This window comes from Sorex fumeus, unplaced genomic scaffold (genome assembly GCF_029834395.1).
Source record: "Sorex fumeus unplaced genomic scaffold, SorFum_2.1 ptg000007l, whole genome shotgun sequence".
In the NCBI taxonomy this organism is placed as follows: domain Eukaryota; kingdom Metazoa; phylum Chordata; class Mammalia; order Eulipotyphla; family Soricidae; genus Sorex; species Sorex fumeus.
Window position 1 is genome coordinate 47,139,473 of NW_026606064.1, and position 23,967 is coordinate 47,163,439.

Consider the following 23,967-nt stretch of genomic DNA (forward strand, 5'->3'; position numbering starts at 1 on the left):
CTGTATTATGAACAACTTGATAAATCACAGTATTGTACTAATATTTTTTAAAAAGAAACTAATGCTGTCTTGGAGAAGGCTTTTGGGAGGCCACAACCAGCACTGATCAAGGACAATGGAACCTGAGGCCATCCATATCCAAAGCTCACACTCCAGCCCTACCTCCCATTCAGGTTATTTCCCTCACTTTTTTTTCAATGTGTTTTCCAGCATGTCATCTCTGGAAAAAGTAATTGTTTCTAGATTCAGTATACTAGTCTTGGATGATAATAACAACAACTGACCCACGTTATGGCTCTCTTATCCCATGCAGTGCCAGGGGTGGAACCTGGGCCTCCTTCATGCAAAGCTATGCTCTACCCCTGGAGTTCTCTCTCCACTCTGCCCATGCCTTTCACCCATTTATTTTGTCCTACTGGGTTACCTACCTTTGTTTTTCTTTGTTTTATAGTATATCTTTATTTTAGATATCAGGTCATTATATGTTAAATGTGCTGCAAGTAACTTCCTATCCTCTCCCCCCCCCCTTTTTTTTTTGCTTTGTTTTTGGGCCATACCCGTGGTGCTTGGGGCTTATTCCTGATTCTGTGCTCGTGGGACACTCCTGGCAAGGCTTAAGGGACCATATGTGATACCAGGGATAGCTACATGCAAGGCAAGCACTTGTACTATCTCTATGGCCCCAAACTTTAAAACTTTAATTGGGTCACTGTCACTGTCCTCCCATTATTCATTGATTTGCTCAAGCAGGCCCAGTAACATCTCCATTGTGACAATTGTTACTGTGTTTGGCATATCAAATACATCACGGGTAGCTTGCCAGGCTTTGCAGAGAGGATGAGATATTCTCGGTAGCTTGCCGGGCTCTCCAAGAGGGGAGGAGGAATTGAACTCGGGTTGGCCATGTTGGCCAGTTGCAAGGCAAATGCCCTACTCACTGTGCTATCGCTCCAGCCCCAGTGCTCTGAATGCCAAAGTGAAAAAACTTTAATATAAAAGAATATACTAATAGTTTACTTAAATATGGGGGGGGGGTTGTTGTTGTTGTTGTTTGTTGTTATATTGTTTTATTGGGTGATATATGGTGATACTAAGGGTTACTCCCAGCTTTATGCTTGGTGGGGATGGGAGGGCTCCCGGCAGATTGAGAGTTCATGGGGTGTAGGGGATCAAGCCCATGCCTCCTGTATGCAAAGCATGTACTTAGCCCCAAGATGGGAGTTTTTAATGTAAAACTTACTAAATTTCTACTGGAGATCATGAAGACAGTTTCCAAAAGTGCCTTCTGAAAGCATTGGGTTTTTCTTAACATATTCTTAATTTTCCTAGCATTGCTTATTTTTTAAAAATCCATGCTACATCTATCTCAGCTATATATCAAGTTCCAGTCTAGAACAGCTTCATTTCTGGATTTTTTGTTGTTGTTGTTATCTGTATCACAGCACTACCTTATTGCTTATCACAATAGTATTTTAAATAAGCCTTGATATTAGATAGGGCAAGATTTCCTGTCTTGTTTTTTTTTTTTGTTGTTGTTGTTGTTCTTGTTCTTGTTCTTGGCTACTTTTTGCTTTTGCAGTTCCTTCTAATTTATGGAATCCTTTTGTCAGATTTATAATATTTGATTATAATTATGTTGAATCACAGGAAGACTAGACAAATTTGCTTTGCCTATCTCAGAAACCATGCAGGCATGCATTGTCTCTCCTTTTGTTTAGATCAGTAAGATATTTCAAACATGTTTTAAAATTCCTCCATTAGAATTCCATAGTTTGGGAGGATCCTCTTAGGATGGGAGAAGCTTGCTGAAAGTAGACTATAGACCGAACATGATTGCCACTCAATGCTTCTTTTGAAAACCACAGCACCCAAAAGGAGAGAGAGAACAAAGGGGAATGCCCTGCCACAGAGGCAGGGTAGGATGGGGGGATGGGAGGTGGGAAGGATACTGGGATCTGTGGTGGTGGGAAATGGGCACTGGTGGAGGGATGGGTATTTGATCACAATTGAAACCCAAGCACAAAAATTTGTAAGTCTACAACTGTACCTCATGGTGTTTCACTAATAAAATTTTTTTAAATTCCAGTTTTATGTTAGCTATTGACTAAGTCCTTCATATACATAATGCAACTATAAATGATGTTGTGTGTGTGCCCATGTGCATGTGTGTGATGCCAGAGATCAAACATGGCCTTGTACATGCCCAAAAACTGTTTTTTTTTCTTTTTGGGTCACACCCATCAATGCACAGGAGATACTCTTGGCTCTGCACTCAGGAATAACTCCTGGTGGTGCTCGGGGGAACATATGGGATGCTGGGACTCAAACCCGGGTGGGCCGCGTGCAAGGCAAATGCCCTACTTGCTGTGCTATTACTTCAGCCCAAAAAAAAACTTTTTTTAAAAAGAGTAAATTTAAGTTAGTAAATTTAATAATGATTATAGAGATAACACTTGTAAGACTTTTTTTTCTTCTGGATCGGAGAGATTGTACAGTAGGTAAGACTCTTGCCTTGCACACTGCCAAGGCAATACTTGGCACTGGAGCGATAGCACAGCGGTAGGGCGTTTGCCTTACAAGCGGCCAACATGGCCAACCCGAGTTCGATTCCTCCGCCCCTCTCGGAGAGCCCAGCAAGCTACCGAGAGTATCTCACCCGCAAGGCAGAGCCTGGCAAGCTCCCCGTGATGTATTCGATATGCCAAACACAGTAGCAAGAAGTCTCACGATGGAGACATTACTGGGCCCGCTCAAGCAAATCGATGAACAACGGGAAGACCATGACCGTGAGTTTCACCAGGAGCAGTCCCTGAACACACAGCCAGGAGAAAGCCCTGAGCCTAGAGGAGTATGGCTCAAAAACTGAAAAAGAAAGCAACTCTTCTTTCCCCTTTCATATACACTTACATATACATTTACATGCACATTTATGTATACATTTCCCTTTCATATACATATATACCTTTCCTTTCATATCTTGTACTTCTTGCCTTGCTGCACTGACTAGAATATAAAGTAGTGTCTACACAATGTCCACACACTATATGATATAAAGTATACTTCTTTTATAAATCATAAAGTGAACATCAATATGGCAATGGCCATAGTGCCTGGAACCAGCCTGAAGTACACTAGCAAAAAAATCAAGAGCAAAGGTGGCTGGAGGCCATGAGTAGAGCCCTCACATGCTCAGAGTCTCACCCTGTCCTGTAAAACACACACACAGCCCCACGTGCAGAAAATGCAGTTACATCAGATCCCTGCATTTGATGGCTGAGCCTTTTCCTCCTGGGTTCTGGGTACTTACGGGAGGCTTATGATGCCTTAGGCTGAGAAACTGTCCTCTAGCTCTGTTCATGCTTTGGTAGAACACCTTAAGGGCCTTGGCGAATTCTCTGTCGCAGCTGGTTTGTTGAGTGCATGTTTGTTGAATCTCTCTGACTTCCAGCAGTTGTGCTGTTGTCCCACTTGTCTTTACAGTACCAGAAGGCTTATTATCTGAGGTCCAAAAAATACGGCATTTAGAAACAAGGATATGACTCACAGCACCTGCCTTGCATGCAGGAACTCCAGATTGGATCCCTGACACCATGTTGTCCCCAAGCACTGCTGAAGAGTGACTCCCAAATACTTTGAATGGAGAAGTCCCTCAGTACCACCAAGTGTGGTCCCCAAACCAAGCACTAATAAAAGAAGCTATGACATCTACTAATCTATTTATCTCAAAAAATGCTGATCCCTCATTATGCCAGTATTTAACAGACATAAATTTGGATCCATACAAGAAATCTTACAAAACAGAAGGAAAAGGGGCTTTGCTTTTTTTTCTTTTTTTCAAAAAATGAAACATAATATTAAATCATTAGGAAGTTTATTTCTAAAAATAAAAGTTTGGGGCTGAAGCGATAGTACAGCACAGTGGGTAGGGCATTTGCCTTGCACATGGCCGACCCGGGTTTGATCCCCGGCATCCCATATGGTCCCCTAAGAGCCGCCAAGAGAAACCTGAGCATCGCTGGGTGTGACCCAAAAGGCAAAAAATAAATAAATAAAAATAAAAGTTTATGGAATCTGGAGAGACAGTACAGAAGGTAGGGCATTTGCCTTGCATGCAGCCGATCCAGGTTCAGTCCCCAGCACCATATGTAGTCCCTGAGTCTGCTAGGAGTAATCCCTGAGCACAGAGCCAGGAGAAAACCCTGAGGTCTAGCAGCTGGGGCTCATAAACAAAAACAAAAACAAGCAAAAAAAATTTTTTAGGTTCCTTAGGTGTGGGAGGAAAGCTCAAAGGGCTAATGTCCATGATTCCCCCATGCAGGAGGTCTGGGTTTAAACCCTTGAACTGCATGATACCTGAGCACAGTTGGGAATATCAGGATGCCCTGAAAGCTTTTCTCTCCGAAAATGGGTCAGATATTGCCCTGCATGCAGCTGATCTGGATTTGATCTTCAGTACTATGTATGGTCTCCCAAGCACTGTTGGGAATGATCTCTGAGCATCAGAGAAAATATAAAGGTTCATTTCTTAGAAGACAAATACACATCCCAAATGGAGAAATTCAGAGATAATGAAACAACTGAGGCATGAGCAGTCTCTCACCTGGCTGAGAAGAACCAGTTTTCTCCAGTGAGACTTTGAGAGCGACATTTTCCTCCCTGAGGACTCGGTTCAGGTTTCTGAGCAGCTCTGTCTCCTGTTCTAACTTGAGCAGCTTCAGATAAAGTTCTGGTGTCTGGTTTAATGTACTCTACAATATATACAAACAAAAACAGACCTGTATCCCTTTAGTTAGGGGCTGGTTTGTTTGCACAGCCTTTGAGACTGAGGATTTTGACTAACACATGAAAACTCAATGAAGTGGTGGGGTGGCAAGTGAGGTCTCACAGCCCCTTAGATGCCCAGGGGTATAAAGTAAGAAAATGTTACTAAAGGAAGTAATGCTGATGAGCCCCAGCTGGCATCTGAGATTTCCTATTCATCAGTGTTGTCCTTCCTATTTGTTTTGTTTGGGGTCCCAGCCCAGCAGTTCTCAGGGGCTGCTCCTGGCTTAGTGCTCAGGGGTTGCTCCTGACTGTTCTCAGGAAATTAAACCTGGGTCTCAAGTTCTTGAATTCTCTCCCTGACTTCACCTTGTCTATTTCATTTTATAAAATTTATTTTAGGGGCAGAGCTATAGTACAACAGGTAAGGCATTTGCAGAGCCAGGAGTAACCCCGAGCATCGCTGGGTGTGACCCAAAAAAGAAAAAAAAATTATTTTATTTTTACATTTCTTATTACATTTTGCCATCCTTTGACTTGTTAGAACAAAACACCCTTAAGCAAAAGTGAGCAGCAGAAAGCTCTGCCTCAGTGTTTGCCCACAGGCTAGCACACAGTAAAGCTAGTACAGCCCAAACACCCCATGGGGACAGCGGAAGAGGCCCACGTTGTCCATTTTAATGTCAGATAAGTGCACACACCTGGCCTGCGTCGAACACGGGGGAACTTTTCCGGGTGTCCACCATGAAGTGGCCTCTTCCTGTGAGAGCGAGGTCAGGCTGGGAACAACCCAGGTCAGCACAGCCCTCTACAGTGCGGGGAAGACTCGTCAGGGCAGGAACCCCTCAGCTGCCCGACCCACATGTTGGGTGAGGTGTGGGGAGACCACAGGCTGTGGGAGGAGCCCAGAATTCTTTGGGCTGGGAGAACACAGATGGAGGAGCCCCGTCATCCCTAGAACCTAGGGACACAGAGCAAACAGTTCTCCCCCCGACCTGCAGTCCTCACTCCCCTCCCCCACTTCCTCAGCGCCTCTATGTAAGTGGATGTGGATTTTCTGATCCTGCATGTGCCCTGCAAGAGAGGAGGAAGCTTGGTACCTTGGAGACCCCACAGATCCACAACCAGAGCATTGGTCTGTAAATAATCCAGGAACTCCCGCGAGGCATGTAAGGCTGTAAATTGGATGGTTTCTTCAATTGGGGGATTCACATTTTTCCACACGGGCTTAGTATACAAAGTATGTGGAAGATCATACATTCTGTACCTGCCCAAAAATCACACCAGACAATTATTTTGTTCAATTTCTTTTCCCTTTTTGTTTTTTGGACCACACCTAGCTGTGCTTGCTCCTGGTTCTGTGCTCAGAAATCACTCCTGGCATTGCTCAGGGGACCATATATGGTGCCTGGAATTGAACCTAGGTTGGCAGCTTATGAGCAAAGCACCTTATCCCTTGGGTCCCCCAAATTTCCATTTATTTTAATATCTTTTTTAACTTTAAATTTCTTTACAAACTTTATTTGTGAAAAAGTGAATGGCATGAGTTAAATAAATGCCACCTACATTGATGGTAAAAGGTGCCCTGTAATTGATTCTTGTGAAAGCAGATCCCAGCATCTCCCTTCTTCTATGTGGGAATTATCACTACATGGGTAATAAATGTCTCAGAAAGAAAGGAAAGGGATGGGGGTGGTGGGAGGGATGCTGGGACCATTGGTGGTGGAAAATGGGCACTGGTGGAGGGATAGGTACTCGAACATTGTCTGACTGAAATGCAAGCACGAAAGTTTGTAAGTCTGTAACTGTAACCTGCGGTGATTCACTAATAAAAAATTTTTTTAAAAAAGAGAAAGGAAAGGGACTTTAATAAATACTTTTTACATAGATAGTCTGAAATTACTCATTTTCCTTGATAGGTGGTTGAGGGTGTTTTGTTTTTGTATTGTTTTGTTTTGTATGAAGTTACCCTTACTCTTAATGCTTTTTTAAAAGATAAACTTAGGTGCCAGAGAGATAGTACAGTCAATAGGGCACTTGCCTTGCACACAACTGACCCGGGTTTGATCCCCGGCCATTTGGTCCCCCATGCACCTCCAGAAGTGGTTCCTGAGCACAGAGTCAAGAGTTACCCCTGAGCATCCCTAGGCGTAGCCCCCAAACAAAAAATAAATAAATAAGGTCAGTTTTATTTAGATACATATGAGGAAAGAGAGAAAGATTATTTAGATAAATACGAGGAAAGAGTTTTGTGTTCAAGGCTTCTCCAAAGGGATAGCTGAGAGTACACATCTCAGGGTGAGATGCAAGCAAATCCCCAAGATAAAAAATGACCCAATGTTCTATTTCTTACTAGCTATTTAGCCTAATAAGAGTAGCTTCTATATTGAAATACAGTCTTTTTAATTCCATCTGGAAAAAAAGTCTACTTAGAAAATCCTCCTCTCTGAAATGCCCTCTGACAATCCGCCTTTCTGTCACTCCCGCTGTGATCCCTGAGAATGATCCCATATGATCACATACACTCATAGTCCAGTAAGTTAGAAGGGCAAGTAGCTTTTCCATGAAACAGATGGGGAAATGGTCATTAGGGGTTGGAGCAACTTAAGGAAAGAACTCATTTTTAGGACTAGAGAAAAAATTCTTCCCCTGGGCCCCTCAGCCCATGCCCAGCAGCACTGGGGAGCTGGCTTGTACCCCAGCTGAATGCCCCGTTCTGCATATTCCTTTAGCCACTTGGCACCAAGGCACCGAACGATGCCAATCTGGAAGTCCATCCTCTTGCCCAGCAACTCCAAAGGGTCAATGACTACCTCCTCCTCTCCACATTCTCTGCAAAAGAAGAGATAAAACAGGAACTCCAGGTTAGTAAGTCAGGGATATGAGGTCAAGAGGCAACAGCTTCCTCAACATTAAAACTGTAGATTTCAGAGCACTTCATGAGCGCTTACTCTACTGGCACTTCAAACCAGGTGCAGCTCCTCGGAAGGTGGTCAGTCCTCCCAGGGAGGACACAGCATGCTAACAGCTTCCTGCAGTCAATACCCCAATGTAGGTGTTTAGCATTGAAGAACTAGCAGCTGGGGCCTGAGAGATAGTACAGTGGGTAAGGCACTTACCTTGCATGTGGCCTAACCCAAGTTCAATTCCTGGCACCTCGCATGGCCCTGTGAGCACTGCCATGAGTGATCCCTGAGCACTGGTGAATGCAAAAAGTGCAGGTTTCCTGCAGGACAGAGGGGGTGTCCTCTGCAGGAAGCCCATTTGAAGTCCGAATAGATGCAGCCCTCATCCTTCCCCTCCAGAGTCAACCCCAGGCTCCCAGGAGAAAAACAAAATTAGGCAGCTTTCCAATAAATCCACATCAGCCAGGCTAGTAGACTGAAACCTATAAACCAGACACTAGCCCGCCTCTATGACTTTTCTTCCTTCTCTCTCTCTTTTCTTTTGAGTTTATGGTTTGCAATACAGGTACTGAGAGATTATGATTTTTGTTCCTTTACCTACTTTCAGAACACAGATCTTGTTCAGAGTGATCATTTCTATGTAATATTGTCCTGGTGGTCCCTTCTCTAGCCCAGGTGGCTTCTCCCCTAGCACTTCAGACAGGCTTCCAACCATGAACCAATAAATTGTTGTATCTCATCATGTAGATATTAAGTCTCTGTATGAGAGATTAATACGATGTTGTTACAGGTTAAGACTTCTGTATTTATGTTTTGTTAAAATTGAGTTTGGTTGCCTTCTCCCATCTGGTTTAAATGCCTCATTTTTTGATCCCAGGGAGCTGCTGAGCTGATTAAATGAACCAGGCAGGGAATTTTATAAATTATTGCGGAAGTGAAAGCCTCTGGCAAATGCTCAAGGGTTATTCCTGGCTCTGAACTCAGTGATCACTCTTAGTGGAGCTCAGGGGACCATTAGGGATGATGGGATCGAACCCTAATAGGCTGCATGCAAGGCAAGTGCCCTACCTGCTATACTAATGCTCTGGCCCCAATTTTACATATTTAAAAATTATTATTATCATTTGATTTGGGAGTCATACCTAATAGTGCTCAGGACATGCTCCTGGTTTTGTGCTTAGGGAATCACTCCTGGTGTTTTTGAGGGACCATATGGTGCTGGGGAGTGAACCAGGGCCCCTACAAGCAAAGCATGCACTTAGCCCACTAAACTAACTCTTTTACCCTAGACAGGGAGTTTTTATCTATCTCAACCAGTTAACTTGGCTGCCACTGCAAAGATCTGATTTGATGCCTCTTGGCTGTCGAATCTTGAGGGCCACTTGACTGAAAAATCTTTTTTGATGAGACCAAATCACGAACAAATTTGCTTGTACATTTCTACGATAAATGATCTCTTTGGAGTACAAAGTGAGTCATCTCAACTGGGAAAATAGGTTTGCTATGAGTTTTACCTGAGCAACTGACCCAGAAGTCAGTGAGGAGGTAGGGGAGAGTACCCACCGTCCTGTTGGGGAGCAGGGGCTCATGTGGATCTGCAGCACGGCCTCATCCAGCCCATCACAGTTCAGAAACTCCACCTGGTCCTCCAACTTCATGCAGTAGGCAAGTGACTGCAGCCAGACATGAGCTGAGCCCAAGTGAACAGCCTCAACAGGATCCCAAAAAGGATCGTCTTCCGGTGCTACGTGGCTGTCTTCTCCATCTAGAAAGCGCTGGTAAAGCTCTTCCATCAGGAATTTCCTATTGGTAAACTTGGCTTTGGACCAGATCCATACCTGGAAATGCAAATGTTGGTCACCATTATCTATTTTGCCCTGCTGCTCTAATGATCCATTCTGTGATTCATCCTAGTCTGCTTCTTCTTGCTGGGGCTTGGGTTCTCAGGAGCACAGAATACTTTCATCCCACTTGGCTTGGGTGAGATTCTTCAATGGATCTTGTTGATTCTTAGCCCTTTGTTTCAATTGCTGGAGGTCAAGAAAAAACTTTAAGGAAATGATGGAAGAAACAGAGGGGCTAGAGGGATAGTACAAAAGTTCAGGCACTTGCCTTACAACATTGGGTGCCAATTTGATCCTCAGCACAACACGGACTGGGAGTGACCTCTGATCACAGAGGAGGACACTGCTGGGAGTGACCTCTGATCACAGAGGAGGTCACTGGACACTTCTGGGAGTGACCTCTGATCACAGAGGAGGAAGCAGCCCCCAGTACTGCCTGTTGTGACCCAATCTACTCCTAAACACCCTGCAAATTAGTGACTCCTGAGAAAAATTAAGTTTGGGGCTTATGGGAGATAACCCCCCCCCCCATGATTCCCTGTCTCCAGAACCTGTGACTTTGTCACCTTACATGAAAAAGCAATGAAGCCTGCTTATTGGCTGATCTCAATATGGTGATGCTGGCACATACCAACAGGGCTCACACTTGGATGTGGTTTAATTATCACAAATCACAGCTCCAGTCTCAATGTATTAAACTGAGAAGATTAACATGGATTGTCCAGATGGTCACAATAAAGTCACATGGACCTTAAATATGGAGGGGGGCAGCTGAAACAAGTATCAATGAAGGCAGGTGGTACTGAGACAGACCACAGAGATGCCATGTGGCTGACCTTGAAGACAATGGAAGATAGCCTGGGCTATGGAACACTGGAGGCCTCTAGAAAAGGCCAGAAAGAGTCTCCCTTTAGGCTTCCAGGCCTGTAGCCCTGAGGACACCTTGGTTTTTAAAACATACTTGTTATTTATCTATGAATCTGCCAATGGCATTCAGGGGAACCAGGAGCCATGCTCAGTGATTCTTAGCCAACCAGGCCTGGGGTTTGATGTGTGGGCAAGGGATGAGGGGATTCTCAGGTCCTGTGGTACCAGGAACCACCTGGGCCACACCTGGAACTGCTAGGGGAGTCACGGGGATGGAACCAGGGTGGGGTACATACAAAGTATAGGACTTTCCCCCTGTATCATTTCTCTGGCCCTATTTATTTAATTTTTATAGGGACCCATGCTTGGGGACTCCCAGGGCCACACCTTCAGTAACAGGAACAACATGGTGCTGGGGTTGAACTCAGGGAAGCACTTGAGCTCTCTGGGCCTCTGGACACTTTCCTCTTTTTTTTATTGGTGAGGGGCAGGATGGGGGTGGTCACAGCCTGCAGTGCTCAAAGGTTACTCCTGGCTCTGCATTTAGAAATTACTCCTGGGGGCTCAGGGGACTATATAGGGTGCTGGGGATTGAACCAAAGTCAGCCACATACTCCTGGACACTTTGCTCTTAACTCACAAAGATGTATGATCTGGACCCTAGATAACTAACAGATAACAAATACAAGAGCTCACACACAGTGAGTGGAAATGCCTCCACGCTGTGTCTCTTCACTAAGGAATGGGCCTTGGGATCAATACTGGGTATTGAAAGAGAATGGAGAGAGAGAGAGAGAGAGAGAGAGAGAGAGAGAGAGAGAGAGAGAGAGACAGACAGACAGACAGACAGACAGACAGACAGACAGAGAGCACAAAAACCATCAACTGGAGTATGAGAAACTCAAGCTAGAAAGAAAATATCTTGAAAATGTCACATCACAAGTGATTACGGCGTAAAATTAGCAACATCTCCTCTGAGCAACTTGGAAAACCAAAACAAAACACTGGGTTAGGGTTGTGCATGTACCTTGTATGTGTGAGGCCCCAGCACCCTCGCCAATGTGATGGGGACCCCCCAGAATAAAGAGTCATTCTTCCTCTGGAAGTTCCATAGTTCATCAAAGGGCATCCTTAGACCCTGCAAAGACCCCTTTCTCTGCTTCAAGTAAAGAAAGCACAAACTCCTTTCCCAGAGGCATCTTGAAGATGGTTTCTGACACATATGCAAGAGATAGTAGAGCAGGGAGGTAATTTGCCTTACAAGGCCAACCCAGGTTCAATCCTCGGCATCCCATTTAGTCCCCTGTGCACTGTCAGAAGTGATTTCTGAGTGCAAAGCCAGGAGTAACCCCAGAGCATTGCTGGGTCTGCCCCTCTTTCAAAACAAACAAACAAACAAACAAACAAAAAACATCAGCAAGCATTTAAGCCCACTGCATGAAGGGAAACCAGTCTTAGGTCTGCTGAGGCTCATAGGTTCATGCCTTGGGACCTGGAAAAGGAAGTCATCCTTGCTAGGTAGGGTCAGCGCTGGGACAGGCTGTGCTCAGGCTCCTGCCCCAGGGAGGCTCTGAAACTTCCTGGTTGAAGAATGGTTACCATGCCCCAGGGCTGCTAGACTGAACGGCTAAGAACAACTGCACAATGGTGGCACTCCTTCTTAGAAAGCCCTCACAGACCTCCCCCCACGCCGCTGTTCCTGACTTTATCCTGATGTTGATACCAAAGAAATGCCCTCTGCCCATATCTGGAGCCTCTATTATTGCATGCAGAAGGCTGAGATCCAACCCCCAGCACCTCTGGAAGTGACCCCTGACTGAACACAGAGCCCAGAATCATTCTTGAGCCCGCCCCCCCCCCCCCAAAAAAAAACCCAACCAAATAAAACAAAAATCACACAGAAAAGGATCTAAGAAACCCCCAGGAATTATTACCAGTTTCTCGCAGGCTCCTGAAAGAAAGGTTGTGTGTACGTTTTTTTAAAATCAGACCAGGGTCCTGTGCATGCTGGGCATGTACTCTACCACCATGCCCAATCACCAGCCCCCCACTGATCCTTGAATAAGTCGAAAAGGAACAGGCTTGAAAATGACACACCAGTTATCTCTGGATGAGACAAAGAATAGAAAAAAATCACCATAAAATTATTGAGAGCATTATCCCTCAAGAGAGCTCAGGGATTAGGGCACTTGCTCAGCAGGCAGAGAGAGTGAGAGCTGAAGCAGCAGCAGGCCTGTGAGGTAGCTGCTGTGCCTAACAGGTGTGCCAAGGGAAGGAAAAGAACAGGATTTCTTGGCTCATTTCCCCACTGTCGTTGGTTTCAGTTCTACAGGGATTTAGCTTCAGTCCTGTGTCTGTGTGGAGCTGTCACCGCTCCCACCACACACACAAAAGGACCCTCCTTCTTTTGCCCGGTTTATTTTTGTTGGGGGCTGTAGTGATAGCACAGCGGGGCATTTGCCTTGTGCACGGCTGGCCTGGCCTAGCTGGATTCGATTCCTCCGCCCTCTCCAATAGACCAGCAAGCTACCAAAGTATCCTGCCTGCACGGAAAAGCCTGGCAAGCTCCCTGTGACATATTCAATATGCCAAACACAGTAACAAGAAGTCTCACAATGGAGACATTACTGGGCCCGCCCGAGCAAATTGATGAACAACGGGAGGACAGTACTATTTTTGTTGGGCTGCTTAAATTTTTTTTTTTTGGTTTGTTTTTCTGGTGAAGCTTTGTATGTTCTCTCTCTCTCTCTCTATTCGGAGTATTAGTCCTTTGTGAGATAACCTCTCCTAATTGCTAGATGCTAGACTGTTTTTTTTTTTTTTTTGGTGTTTTTTTTTTGGTTTAGTGGTAATTTTGCTGTGAAGAAACTTTTGTTTCCCTTGCCATGGAGTTGAATCTCTGGATACATTTGTGATGTAGAGGTCCTGGAATATAGCCCATGTTTTTTTTTTCCTTATGTATGTTATGCTTTAGGGTCTAATATCTAAGTCATGTAGGATTAGTATTTATATATAATATTAAAGAGTTCTCCTTTCTTCTTTCTCCTTCTCCTTCCTCCTTCTCGCCCCTATCTCCTCTTCCTTCTCCTGCTCCTTCTTCCTCTTTCCTCCTTTCTCCTCCTCCATATCCTCTCCCTCCTCCTCCTTCTTTATTGGGCCACACCTAGCAGTGCTCAGGGCTTACTTCTGCCTCTACACTCAGGGATCATTCCTGGGGGGGCTCAGGAAACCATATGGAGTTCCAAGGATTGAACCTGGGTTAGCCATGTTCAAGTAAAGTGCCTCACTTATTGTTCTATTGCTCTAGGCCCTACTTTATTTTTAATTTCTGATTATTTTGTTGGTTTGTTTTTGTTGTTGTTGTTGTTGTTGTTGTTGTTTTTGCACCGTACCTGGCAGTGCTCAGGGCTTACTCTGCCTCTGCACTCAGGTATTACTCCTGGCAGTGCTCAGGGTACTTTATGGGATACTGGGAATTGAACCCCGCTTCGGCCACATGAAGGGCAAGCACCCTTCCCACTGCACTACCTCCCCAGACATCTAAAATTTCTCATTACTTATCCTATCTACATGTTATGTTTTTCATAGATTGAATTTCCTTCAATGTCTTCATAATATCCACTATATCTGGTCAGAACTTTAGAATGCCTTTAATTACTTCGATGAATTTCTCCCTGCATTTTGATATGATAGCTTGGGATTTGCTTCTCTTTGTGTAGCTGATACACTTTAACTTTGTTGCATTTTGTTAAAACATAGATATTCTCTATTCTTTTTGCCTGTCACCACCTCCAATTCTGTGTGCTTAAATTTTCCCTCTGGAGACTTGTTTTCTTTGAGGAATTCCATCTTATTTTACAATGATGGGCCTCAGAATGTTAATTTACACCTCTGGGTTCGTTTCTTTTGTTTTCCTGCAGGTGGCGCTGCAGCTTTAGAGTTGGAGTTTTCTTTCTATGCTGAGAGGACGGACAGGAGACTGAAAACCTGGATGATCAACTGGAGATTGTCAATGGATTGAGGGTGCAGAGCAGTTCAGAGGGAACACTCACAACAATACTCAGTCAAAGTACTAGAGTTCCTTTTTCCTGCCAATAGTGTGCCTCAAAGAGGTCCTCCCCATTTTATTGTTGTTTTTTTTTTGGGGGGGGGTCACATCCGGCGATGCTCAGTGGTTACTCCTGGCACTCAGAAGTCACTCTGAGAGGTGCTCGGAGGACCATATGGGATGCTGAGGATCGAAGCTGGTTCAGTCCAACAAATGCCCAACCCGCATACTATAGCTCCAGCCCCCCAACCCCCACTTCTTGAGTCCTATCTGGATGCTGTGTTGTTCCTCAAAAGAGGGGGCAGGACTCAGGAGGGGTTCCCATTGCTGCTAGCCTCAAACATCAGGATTGTTTTGTTTTTATAACAAAGTTCAGTTTCTGCTAGCAGTACAATGCCACTTTATTTATTTATTTATTTATTTATTTTTGCAAATAAGCTACCGAGAGTATTCGATATGCCAGACACAGTAACAACAAAGTCTCCAATGGAGACGTTACTGGGCCCGCTCGAGCAAATCGACGATCAACGGGAGGGCCTTTACCTTACCTTTTACCTGCAAATGACTAACCAATTTTCCCAGAAGCTATTGCTGAAGAGGTGTTCCTACCTCTACTTAATGCTACTCAGGATCTTCTAGACTTTCAATTCTTTTCCACTGGTCTAAGAGTCTGTGTTTTTTCTATTGCCACACTGTTTTTATTACCATAGATTTATAGTATACTTTAAGGTCAGGGAATGCAATGATTCTCATTTCCCTTTTTATTCTTTCTCCTTAGAATTACTTTGGCTCTTCAGGGGGTAAACAAATTTTAGTAGCATTCGTTCTATATCCTTGAAGAATTCCCTTGGAATCTTGACAGGGATGAATTGAATCTATATAATACTTAAGATAAGATAGCCATTTTTGAATGGCATTTCTCCAAGCATGGAATGTTTTTGTTTTCTTGTATCCTGTTTCTTTTTATAATAACTTATACTTTTAATTTACAGGCATTTCATCTACTTTGTTAATTCCTAGATACTTTTTTTGACACGGTTGTAAATAGGATTTTATTCTGCTTTCTTTTTCCGCTGAGTTTGTTGTTCACATATGGAAATGCAACAGACTTTGGGGCTGGAGCAATAGCACAGCATATAGGGCTGAGTTCAATCCCCAAGTTCCATCCCTGGCATCCTATATGTTCCCCCAAGCACTGCCATATAGGGACCATATGGGATGCCAGGGATCAAACCTACATCAGCCACAAACAAAGTAAATGCCCTACCCACTGTACTCTCTGACCCCAGCACAAACTTTTCCTAATAGCCTAGAACTTACACATCCAGCATTTACCAAAGTGTTTATCAGGTGTTCTCTGTGGCATTGAGGCTTTCAAGGTGCCTGGACACAGACATGCCCTCTGCAGGACAGGACAATCCAGGGTGGGGTAGTAATAGTGAGCTGGTGTTAGTCTAGGGTGCTGGGGTGTCTGTACTGAGCCAGACGGTGAGGAAATGACACTAGCATCTAGAACGGAGAAGGTTTGGGAGTAGGAGTAACTCCTGAGTGCAGAGCCAGGAGTAACCCTTAGCCATCGCTAGGTGTGACCCAAAAAGGAAAAAAAAAAAAGAAAAGAAAAAAAGTTCAACAGACTTTTTATGTGTTGGTTTTATAGTCTTCTACTTAAATAACATCGGCTTATTCTTTTTAAAAGATTTTTTTTATGGTGGAGTTTTTATGGAATTTTATGTCTATTGTTATATCATTTACAAATAGTGATACTTTGAATTCTTTTCCAATTTGAATAATTTATTTTCTTGCCTAACCACTGGAGTGATAGCACAGCAGGTAGGGCATTTGCCTTGCACACGGCCAACCCGGGTTTGATTCCTCCGCCCCTCTCAGAGAACCTGGCAAGCTACTGAGAGTATCCCACCCACATGGCAGAGCCTGGCAAGCTCCCCGTGGCATATTCAATATGCCAAAAACAGTAACAACAAGTCTTACAATGGAGACATTACTGGTGCCCGCTAGAGCAAATAGATGAACAATGGGAGGACAGTGCTACAGTGCTACAGTGCCTAACTGCTGTGGCTAGCACTTCCAATATTTTGTCGAATAATAGTGGTGAAAGTGGGCATCCTTGATCTTTGAAGGAAGGCTCTCAACTTTTCACCACTGGGTTTGATATTTACTGTGGGTTTGTTGTATGTGGTCTGTTTGTACCATATTCATGTAGGTTCCTTCTTTTTTGATGTTAGGCTTTTGGGGGGCTTGTTAGGGGGACCTCTCTACTGGTGCTCAAACATGCTATGGACTGAATATTCCTGTTCCAGTGTTCATATTATAAAGCCTAATCTCTAGTGTGATGGTGTTAAAGGGGCAGATTTGGGAGATGATAAGGTCCCAGGGATGGAGCCCCATGAATGGGAAGAACATCTGTATAGAAGATGGAATTTTTCTCATCCCCTCATACCAGGTAGCCCTCAACAGACAGTTCATCTGCCTGAGCCTTGGTCCTGGATTCCAGCCTCCTGAACTATGAGAAACAAAGATTCCTATTTTACATCTAAGTCTCTGCTGTTCCATTCTAGGAGCCTGAATAAATGAAAAGTCGCTGTTCCCCATTCCCTTCAACTCTCAGAGATACTAAGGAGGCTTCATCAGTGCTGGTCAGTGGGAAGGAGGTAAAAAGGAAGGAGGAAGTCTGGGGAGTTTTGGCTGTAGAGTGACCTGGCTCAAGTGGTTCCCTGGGCACTCACAACTGGGGGCCCATCACATTCTGTGCTCTGGTTGGCCTCAGCCTGCAAGTTGGCACAAGCAGTGCCTCCCTAAACTAAGTGATGAGTGGTCAGATATATATGAGATGAACACAGATATTTGGTTTCTTTTCTGTGTTTGTCATATTTCACAATTTCAGAGAGGGGGAGAGAGAGAAAGAGAGAGAGAGAGAGAGAGAAGACAAGGGAGAGAGGGAGAGAGGAGAGAGAGATAGTACAGGGTTTAAGGCCTTGCAAGCAGCTGACCCAGGTTTGATTCTCAGCATCACAAATGGTTCTCTGAAACCTGTAAGGATTGATCCCTGAGCTCAGAGTCAGGAGTAAGCCTTGAGTAACCCCACCCCATCTCCCCAAAATAGAATAAATGAAGTGCTCAGTGCTGGTTGTTAGGAAAGATTTGAGTGGAAGAGTCAGTGCTTGGGGAGAATGATGCCCAGCAGGGGACACACAGAGCAAACCCATCTCTCTCTGGAGTCTCCTCCAGAATCCCAGCCCATGCACAGAACAGGATCACCTCACACCTAACCTGTGTCCCTGGGGAAGACCACAGTCCCCCCTCGCCCCCCGCCCACACACACACTCTCCCTGCAGAGGTAGCTTCACCTCATGAGTCCTTTGGTTGGTCACCTTCACCATGACCTCTTTTTGAAGGTCGTAGCCCCGAGAGTCTGATGATGCTAAATTCTTCACCTTCAACTCCATTTTAAGTCCCTGGTAGAAAAATATATTTCACCAAATGATACGTTTATCAGCCTGTACTATCTTTGCATTTTCTTTTTCTTTCTCTCCAAACTCAGGCTTTTTATTTATTTATTTATTTATTTATTTATTGTAGGCCAGGAGGGAAATGAATAGAGAAATGCTTACTACCCAATCATCTCCCGTAACTCATGTCTTAATGTCTCAAAGTTTAATTACTAGAACAGGGGAGCAGCCCTACAACAATGTTCATTTCTTGCTCCTTGGAATTGTCACCAAGAGAAATGACAAAGCACTAACATTTCTCATAGATAGAGTAGTGGGGAAGTTCAGGTCACAGCTGGCATTGCTCAGAACTTACTCCTGGCTCTGCACTCAGGGATCACTTCTGGTGGGTTTTAGGGGTCCATCTATAGTACTGGGGATCAAACCAGGGTCAACTGCATGCAAACCAGCACTTTAATCCCGTACTATCTCTCCAATTTCTGCACTATTTCTTTTTGGGGCACATCTGGTGATGTCCAAGGGTTACTCCTGTCTCTACACTCAGTAATTACCTCTGGCATTTCTCAGGGGGACCATATGGGATGCCAGGGATCAAATCCGTGACAGCCATGTACAAAGTAAATGCCCTACCCACTGTACTAACTCTCTGGCCCCAGCACAAACTTTTCTTAACAGTAACCTAGAACTTACACATCCAGCATTTACCAAAGTGTTTATCGGGTGTTCTCTGGGGTATTGAGGCCATCAAGGTGCTTGGACACAGAGGTGCCCTCTGCAGGACAATCCAGGGTGGGGTAGTACTAGTGAGCTGGTGTTAGTCTAGGGTGCTGGGGTGTCTGCACTGAGCCAGACGGTGAGGAAATGGCACTAGCATCTGGGATGGAAAAGGTCTGGCTGTGTCCTTGGTTATGTCACTCACTGTGGGGTCTCAAGTCTCTAAACCATGAACTCTTTTGAAGCATTTCATCGAGAGCTGAATATGTCCTCTGAGGTTCATTGTACCTGGCACAATGCTGTGTCCCTTCTCTTACCTTCTCAAGCTCTTCACTCATTTGATTGGCTTCTGCAACCAGGGGCATCAGTTTGACATAGTCCTGGAACACAGCCAGGACACTGGGGTCTGCCTTCCCGGCTCCCCTGTTCATGGCACCTATGAACCAGGAAACAAAGTGCAGTCTCTTTCTCTGGGAAGTCACAAATGAATTCAGTTCTAGCGAGCAATTTTCAGAGCAAATATCAGACAATCTCTCCTGCATGTCCAGCTGATTATTTTTCCTCGTCCACATTCAGTGGTGCTCAACATTTACTCCTGGCTCTGTGCTCAGGGATCACTCCTGGCAGGGCTTGGATGGCCATTTGTGACCAAGGACCGAACCAGGGTGGGCAGCATACAAGGCAAGCAGTTTAACCCCTAAACCATCTATCTTGTCTTCCAATTATTTTAATATTCAACTTAATTCTTATACTTCTCTGCTTAAATTTCTTTTCTATTTGAAATTTTTTATTGTATCTTATTTAGGCACCATAATGATCCAATCCTAAACCACCACCAGTGTCAATGTCCCTCGCCAATGGCCCAAGGTGCCTTCCTACCCACAACCTGCCTCCTGAGCAAATTCATTTTTCAAAAGAATTTACTTATAGTCTAGGTCACATGTTTAGAATAATGTTGAATCTCACGGTTTTCATATACATAGTTATCTCACATCTAAGCCACGGAAATATACTTGTAATTAAAAAATGTAATTTGATGAATCGTCAAATGAGTGATTTATATATATATGAGAGAAAGCTTTGTTGTAATATAATTTTTTCAAATATGTCTAGAAATTCACCATTTGACAAAAATATCCATCATAATTAATCTATGAGCATGATGGAAGGATGTTAAGCTGCCGATAAAAACATAGTGAGGTATGAGGATAGTCACATATCAAAGTCTTGCCTTTGGAACATTTTATTCGTTTAAGAAATAGATTTAGAGGGGCTAGAGAGATAGTGGATAAGGTGCTTGCTGGAGTCAACCCCTAGCACTCCATATGGTTCCCCAAGTCTGCCAGAATGATCCCTGAGTACAGAGCCAGGAGTCAGTCCAAGTGTAGCTGGGTATTGCCCCCCACCAAAAAAAAAAAGAGGAAAAAAAGAATTTGGGGCCCTAGTGATAATGTAATGGGTAGGGGCACTTGCCTTGTACATAGCTGACCTAGATTCGATTCTTGGCACCATGTATGGTTCTAAGAGTCCCCCAAGAGTGACCCCTGAGTGCAAAGCCAGGAGTAAGCCCTGAGCACCATTAGGTATGGCCCCCAAAACAGATGCAAAAGAATTTAAAACTCTGTATGATCACAGTTACTGGCAAGCTGACCCCCCAGCATGCTGTGCTGGTGTGTGTCACCATATCTATCACTTTGGTGACTGTCCTACCTCAAACTTCTGTTCAGTCAGGAGTAAATACTACAAAATCCCACATGGAGACACAGAAAAGCATCAGGCCTCAAAAATGTCAATATAACAGCTTGGATGGGAAACATAGACAGAAGTAATTATACATCAGCTTGAAGGAGACCAGGGACATGGCAGCTAAATGCAACAAGTGGGCCTGCATTGTAAGGGCAAAACTGAGGCCATGAAATGAGAAAAATCAGCTAGGCCTCAGGTTCAGTTCCTGGAACTGAAACAGTTTCTGTTTCCTAGAAACCAAACAATGTGTAACTAGCCAGCCTGACCTCCCCTCCCCCTGGAAAGTTCCTGGGCCCAGCCAAGTGGGCTCAATCAATCACAATGTGCCAGAAACCATAAACTGTTACTGGAAACTATTGTTTAACTTTCGCCTGACTACTGCTGCCTTATCCCTGTTGCTTGCTTAACTTTGAAACTTTGAAACCTACATAAACTCCCTGTGATTTGGAGTTGGGGGTCCTTGTCTTGACAACTCCACGGTGTTGGATGAGACTTGGACACTGGCTCGAGCTAGCAATAAAGTTCCTTTGTTTTTACATAATCATGCGTGGACTTGCTCTCTCTGCAACTGGGGATATGAAATTCGGGCACAACAGCATGGGCCCTAATATCTCAAATTTTGAAAAAGAAAACATTAAGTGAAAGAGTATTATTGAAATAATTCATTAAATTGGAGCAAAATATGTGTATTAAATATGTGTATGTATATCACTGTTAATTTTCTGACTGGGATCCTCACTCAGCAACAGGTGAGAAAGTGTTCTTTTTATAATGTTCTTGGGGGGGGGGGCACACCCAGAGATGCTCAGGGGTTGCTCTGCACTTAGAAATTGCTCCTGGCAGTGCTTGGAGGACCATATAGGGTATGGGGATAAACCCCTGATTGGCTATGTGGAAGCCAAACACCCTACCTGCTTACTATTGCTCCAGCCACAAGAAGGAACTTTTTTTTTTTAACTGAATCACCATGAGATATACAGTTACAAAGTTGTTCATGGTTATGTTTCAGTCATACAATCTTCCAACACCCATCCATTTACCAGGGTATAGGCATATTTCCTCTCTCTCTCTCTCTGTCTCTGTCTCTCTCTATCTATCTCTCTCTCTCTTCTCCCCCTTTTCCCCCCTACTCTCTCTCCCTTCTTTCTCCCCCCTCCCCCTTTCTCCCTCCTTTCGGGCATTAAGGTCTGCAATACAGGTATTGAAAGATTTATCATGTATATCTCTTTGCCACTCAGTTCCTGTCCAGAGTGATCATTTCCAACTATTGTTGCCATAGTGGCCTCTTCCTGAGAATGTTCTTTTCCTTAAGCAATAGGCACAGATACGTTTAGTCAGAAGGAAAAGCCTGAGTGTGATTACTCTTCAATGGTTCAGCGAAGATTATTCTCGGTATATCTCTGTACACACACACTGACACATAAGGCAGGTGCTGAGAGGGGAGATCTGAATGGAGTGTGTGTGTGTGTGTGTGTGTGTGTGTGTGTGTGTATGTGTGTGTGTGTTCATGGGCCTGCGCACATGGGTGAGTGTATGTGTGCACTATTATTGAAACTTGTTTGCAGCTTACAGAAAATTGTTTCCAAATTGTTGCAGCACCTAGGACCAGCTACCGGAAGGGAATGCTGGAGGCCTGAACAGGAGTGGGGCCTGGCAAGAGCTGGCTGTGACTGGAGGGGAGGGGGGGAGCAGGTGATGGCCACAGAAGCCAGGAGCCACTCAGCTGCTCAGATTCAAAAAACCTCATACCTGACACAAGAACAGAGGCTTTTCTTCAAGAAAGCAGCCATGCACAGAGAAAGCCGACCCTGAGGGATGGGGGAAGGGGAATTCACAGAAAGCACCAGAAGAGGACTGGGGGCGCTCACCCAGCGTGTCCACACTCATGCCCTCAGCGGCGGCTCGCTCCTGTTGGAAAAAGTCATAATCGAATGTGCTCAGGTCATCCTTGCCTCGCTCGGAAGGAAAGCCGACGTAGAGGTAGGCGCTGTTGGATCCCAAAATGATGCGGTCCTAAGGAAAAGGGGGCTCAGAAGGAGGACGCTGCCTGTGCAGGACGCCCAAGCCGGGGAGGCAGGAAGGGTGTAATGGCAGGAACGTCAGTATAGGAGGGGTGTGGCCAGTTGGTGACAGCAGGGCCAAGGCCAGCTCCCAGCCCAGTATTTCCTCCCCCCTCCCCGCTTGCCGCCCACCTGTGACTCTCCCAAATAGGGCAAGACCTGGATGTGAAGGAGCACAACTTCATTTGTATCTTCTTTACTGCACACATGCTCTGACCCCCAACCTGGCCTGGTTCCCTCTGGCCTTGACGGGTCAAGGCTGTGAGCCCAAGCTGGCACAGAGTGGGAAGGAGGGCACTGGCTCTGCGGGAGCCAGCATGGTAGGGAGGCTGCCGTGGGCAGAAGAGGCAGAACAGAACCTCAGGGTCAGTGTGTCCATGGGAGTGAGCTGAGGCAGGAGGCAGTGGAGAGGTCCCATGCAGGGCCCCCCAACAGAAGCCACTGGCAGGTATCTAGAAGGGAGTACCCCAAGCCAACTAGCTGGTCTGAGGAGTGCTCGGAGAGGAGCTGGGCTGCAGGGCCTGGGGGAACGGATGGAGAGAACTTGGGTTTGGAGGTGCTGTGAGTCTCTCTGCCTGGCCAGCTTCAGAAATAGCTGAAGTGTCACAAAACATCAAAGCTGGAAACACAGTGTGAGGATTAGCATTCTAGCTCACCTCTCTGTTTGCTTTTTTTTTGGGGGGGGTGGGGAGGATCCCAAGCAATGCTGGGGACGAGGGGGGGGGGGGCGGGGGGGAGGGGGAGGGAAATTCTCATCTAGCTGCCCAGGAGATTCAGTGCTGGGGCTCCGCTGGCTCCTGAGGTGCCTTAGAACCACACCTGTGGTGCTGGCTGGGCAGAGGTACCTCCAGGGCCACACCTGGGGTAAAGGGAAATGAGGTGCAGAGACATCATCACTTTGGCAACTGCACTGGCCTGAACCATCATCACCTTTGGTCCAGCAAAGACCAAAATATTCCCACACAGAGCCATGACAAAACATTAGGTCTTTGGGGGATTACACAGTGCATGTGATGTGGGTCCAGGCACATGCAAATCAAGTGACCACCTTATAGATGAGATCCAGAAGCAGGAAGAAACTTTCCCACATATATAGGAAAATTTTGTCACTGAGTCCGTGGAACAGGGACAGGAGGTTGTTGGCACCATCCTGGCCAGTTTTCCCTCTTTCCTCCCCCCAACCCCCCATTTACGAAAGCCTGGGGGCCAGCAGGAAAGATTACCAAATGCTGCAGCTTGGTCTTGGTTGTGATGGGGACCCCATTAACGACAACCTTACAGTTGTTGTGTGGGGCAACTGTCACCTTCCCATCCGTGTTTGTGAAGGAAGCATGCTTCTCGGAAATTCTAAAGGACAAGACAAGAGCTTTTCTCAGTGACCAAATATATTGGGAATTAGTGAAAAGTTCTAGCTATTCTTTCTCTTTTTCTCTTCTTTTTTCTTTTTTGATTTGGTTTTATTTGGGGGCTGGGCACATCCAGCAATACCTAAGAGTTACTTCTGTCTCTCACTTAGGGAATATTCCTGGGGTGTGCTTGGGGACCACTTGGAAT

The 23,967-nt window shown here is 45.1% G+C and overlaps 1 protein-coding gene and 1 non-coding gene across 2 annotated transcripts in view; both read right to left on the reverse strand.

Moving 5' to 3' along the window:
- LOC130038878 (kinesin-like protein KIF28) overlaps positions 1-23,967 on the reverse strand; it is a 76,593-nt gene that overhangs the window by 1,868 nt on the left and 50,758 nt on the right. Inside the window, exons 13-22 of the mRNA XM_056130688.1 lie at positions 23,637-23,760; positions 22,222-22,366; positions 18,925-19,043; positions 17,792-17,899; positions 9,231-9,505; positions 7,459-7,593; positions 5,862-6,028; positions 5,461-5,569; positions 4,579-4,746; positions 3,308-3,467 (exon numbers count right to left, since the gene is read on the reverse strand). Coding sequence (XP_055986663.1) covers positions 3,308-3,467; positions 4,579-4,746; positions 5,461-5,569; positions 5,862-6,028; positions 7,459-7,593; positions 9,231-9,505; positions 17,792-17,899; positions 18,925-19,043; positions 22,222-22,366; positions 23,637-23,760 — 1,510 coding nt within the window. The remainder of the gene's footprint in view (positions 1-3,307; positions 3,468-4,578; positions 4,747-5,460; positions 5,570-5,861; positions 6,029-7,458; positions 7,594-9,230; positions 9,506-17,791; positions 17,900-18,924; positions 19,044-22,221; positions 22,367-23,636; positions 23,761-23,967) is intronic.
- LOC130017227 (small nucleolar RNA SNORA36 family) lies at positions 18,016-18,147 on the reverse strand. The gene has a single exon (XR_008791353.1). It is a non-coding gene; the product is annotated as a small nucleolar RNA SNORA36 family (small nucleolar RNA).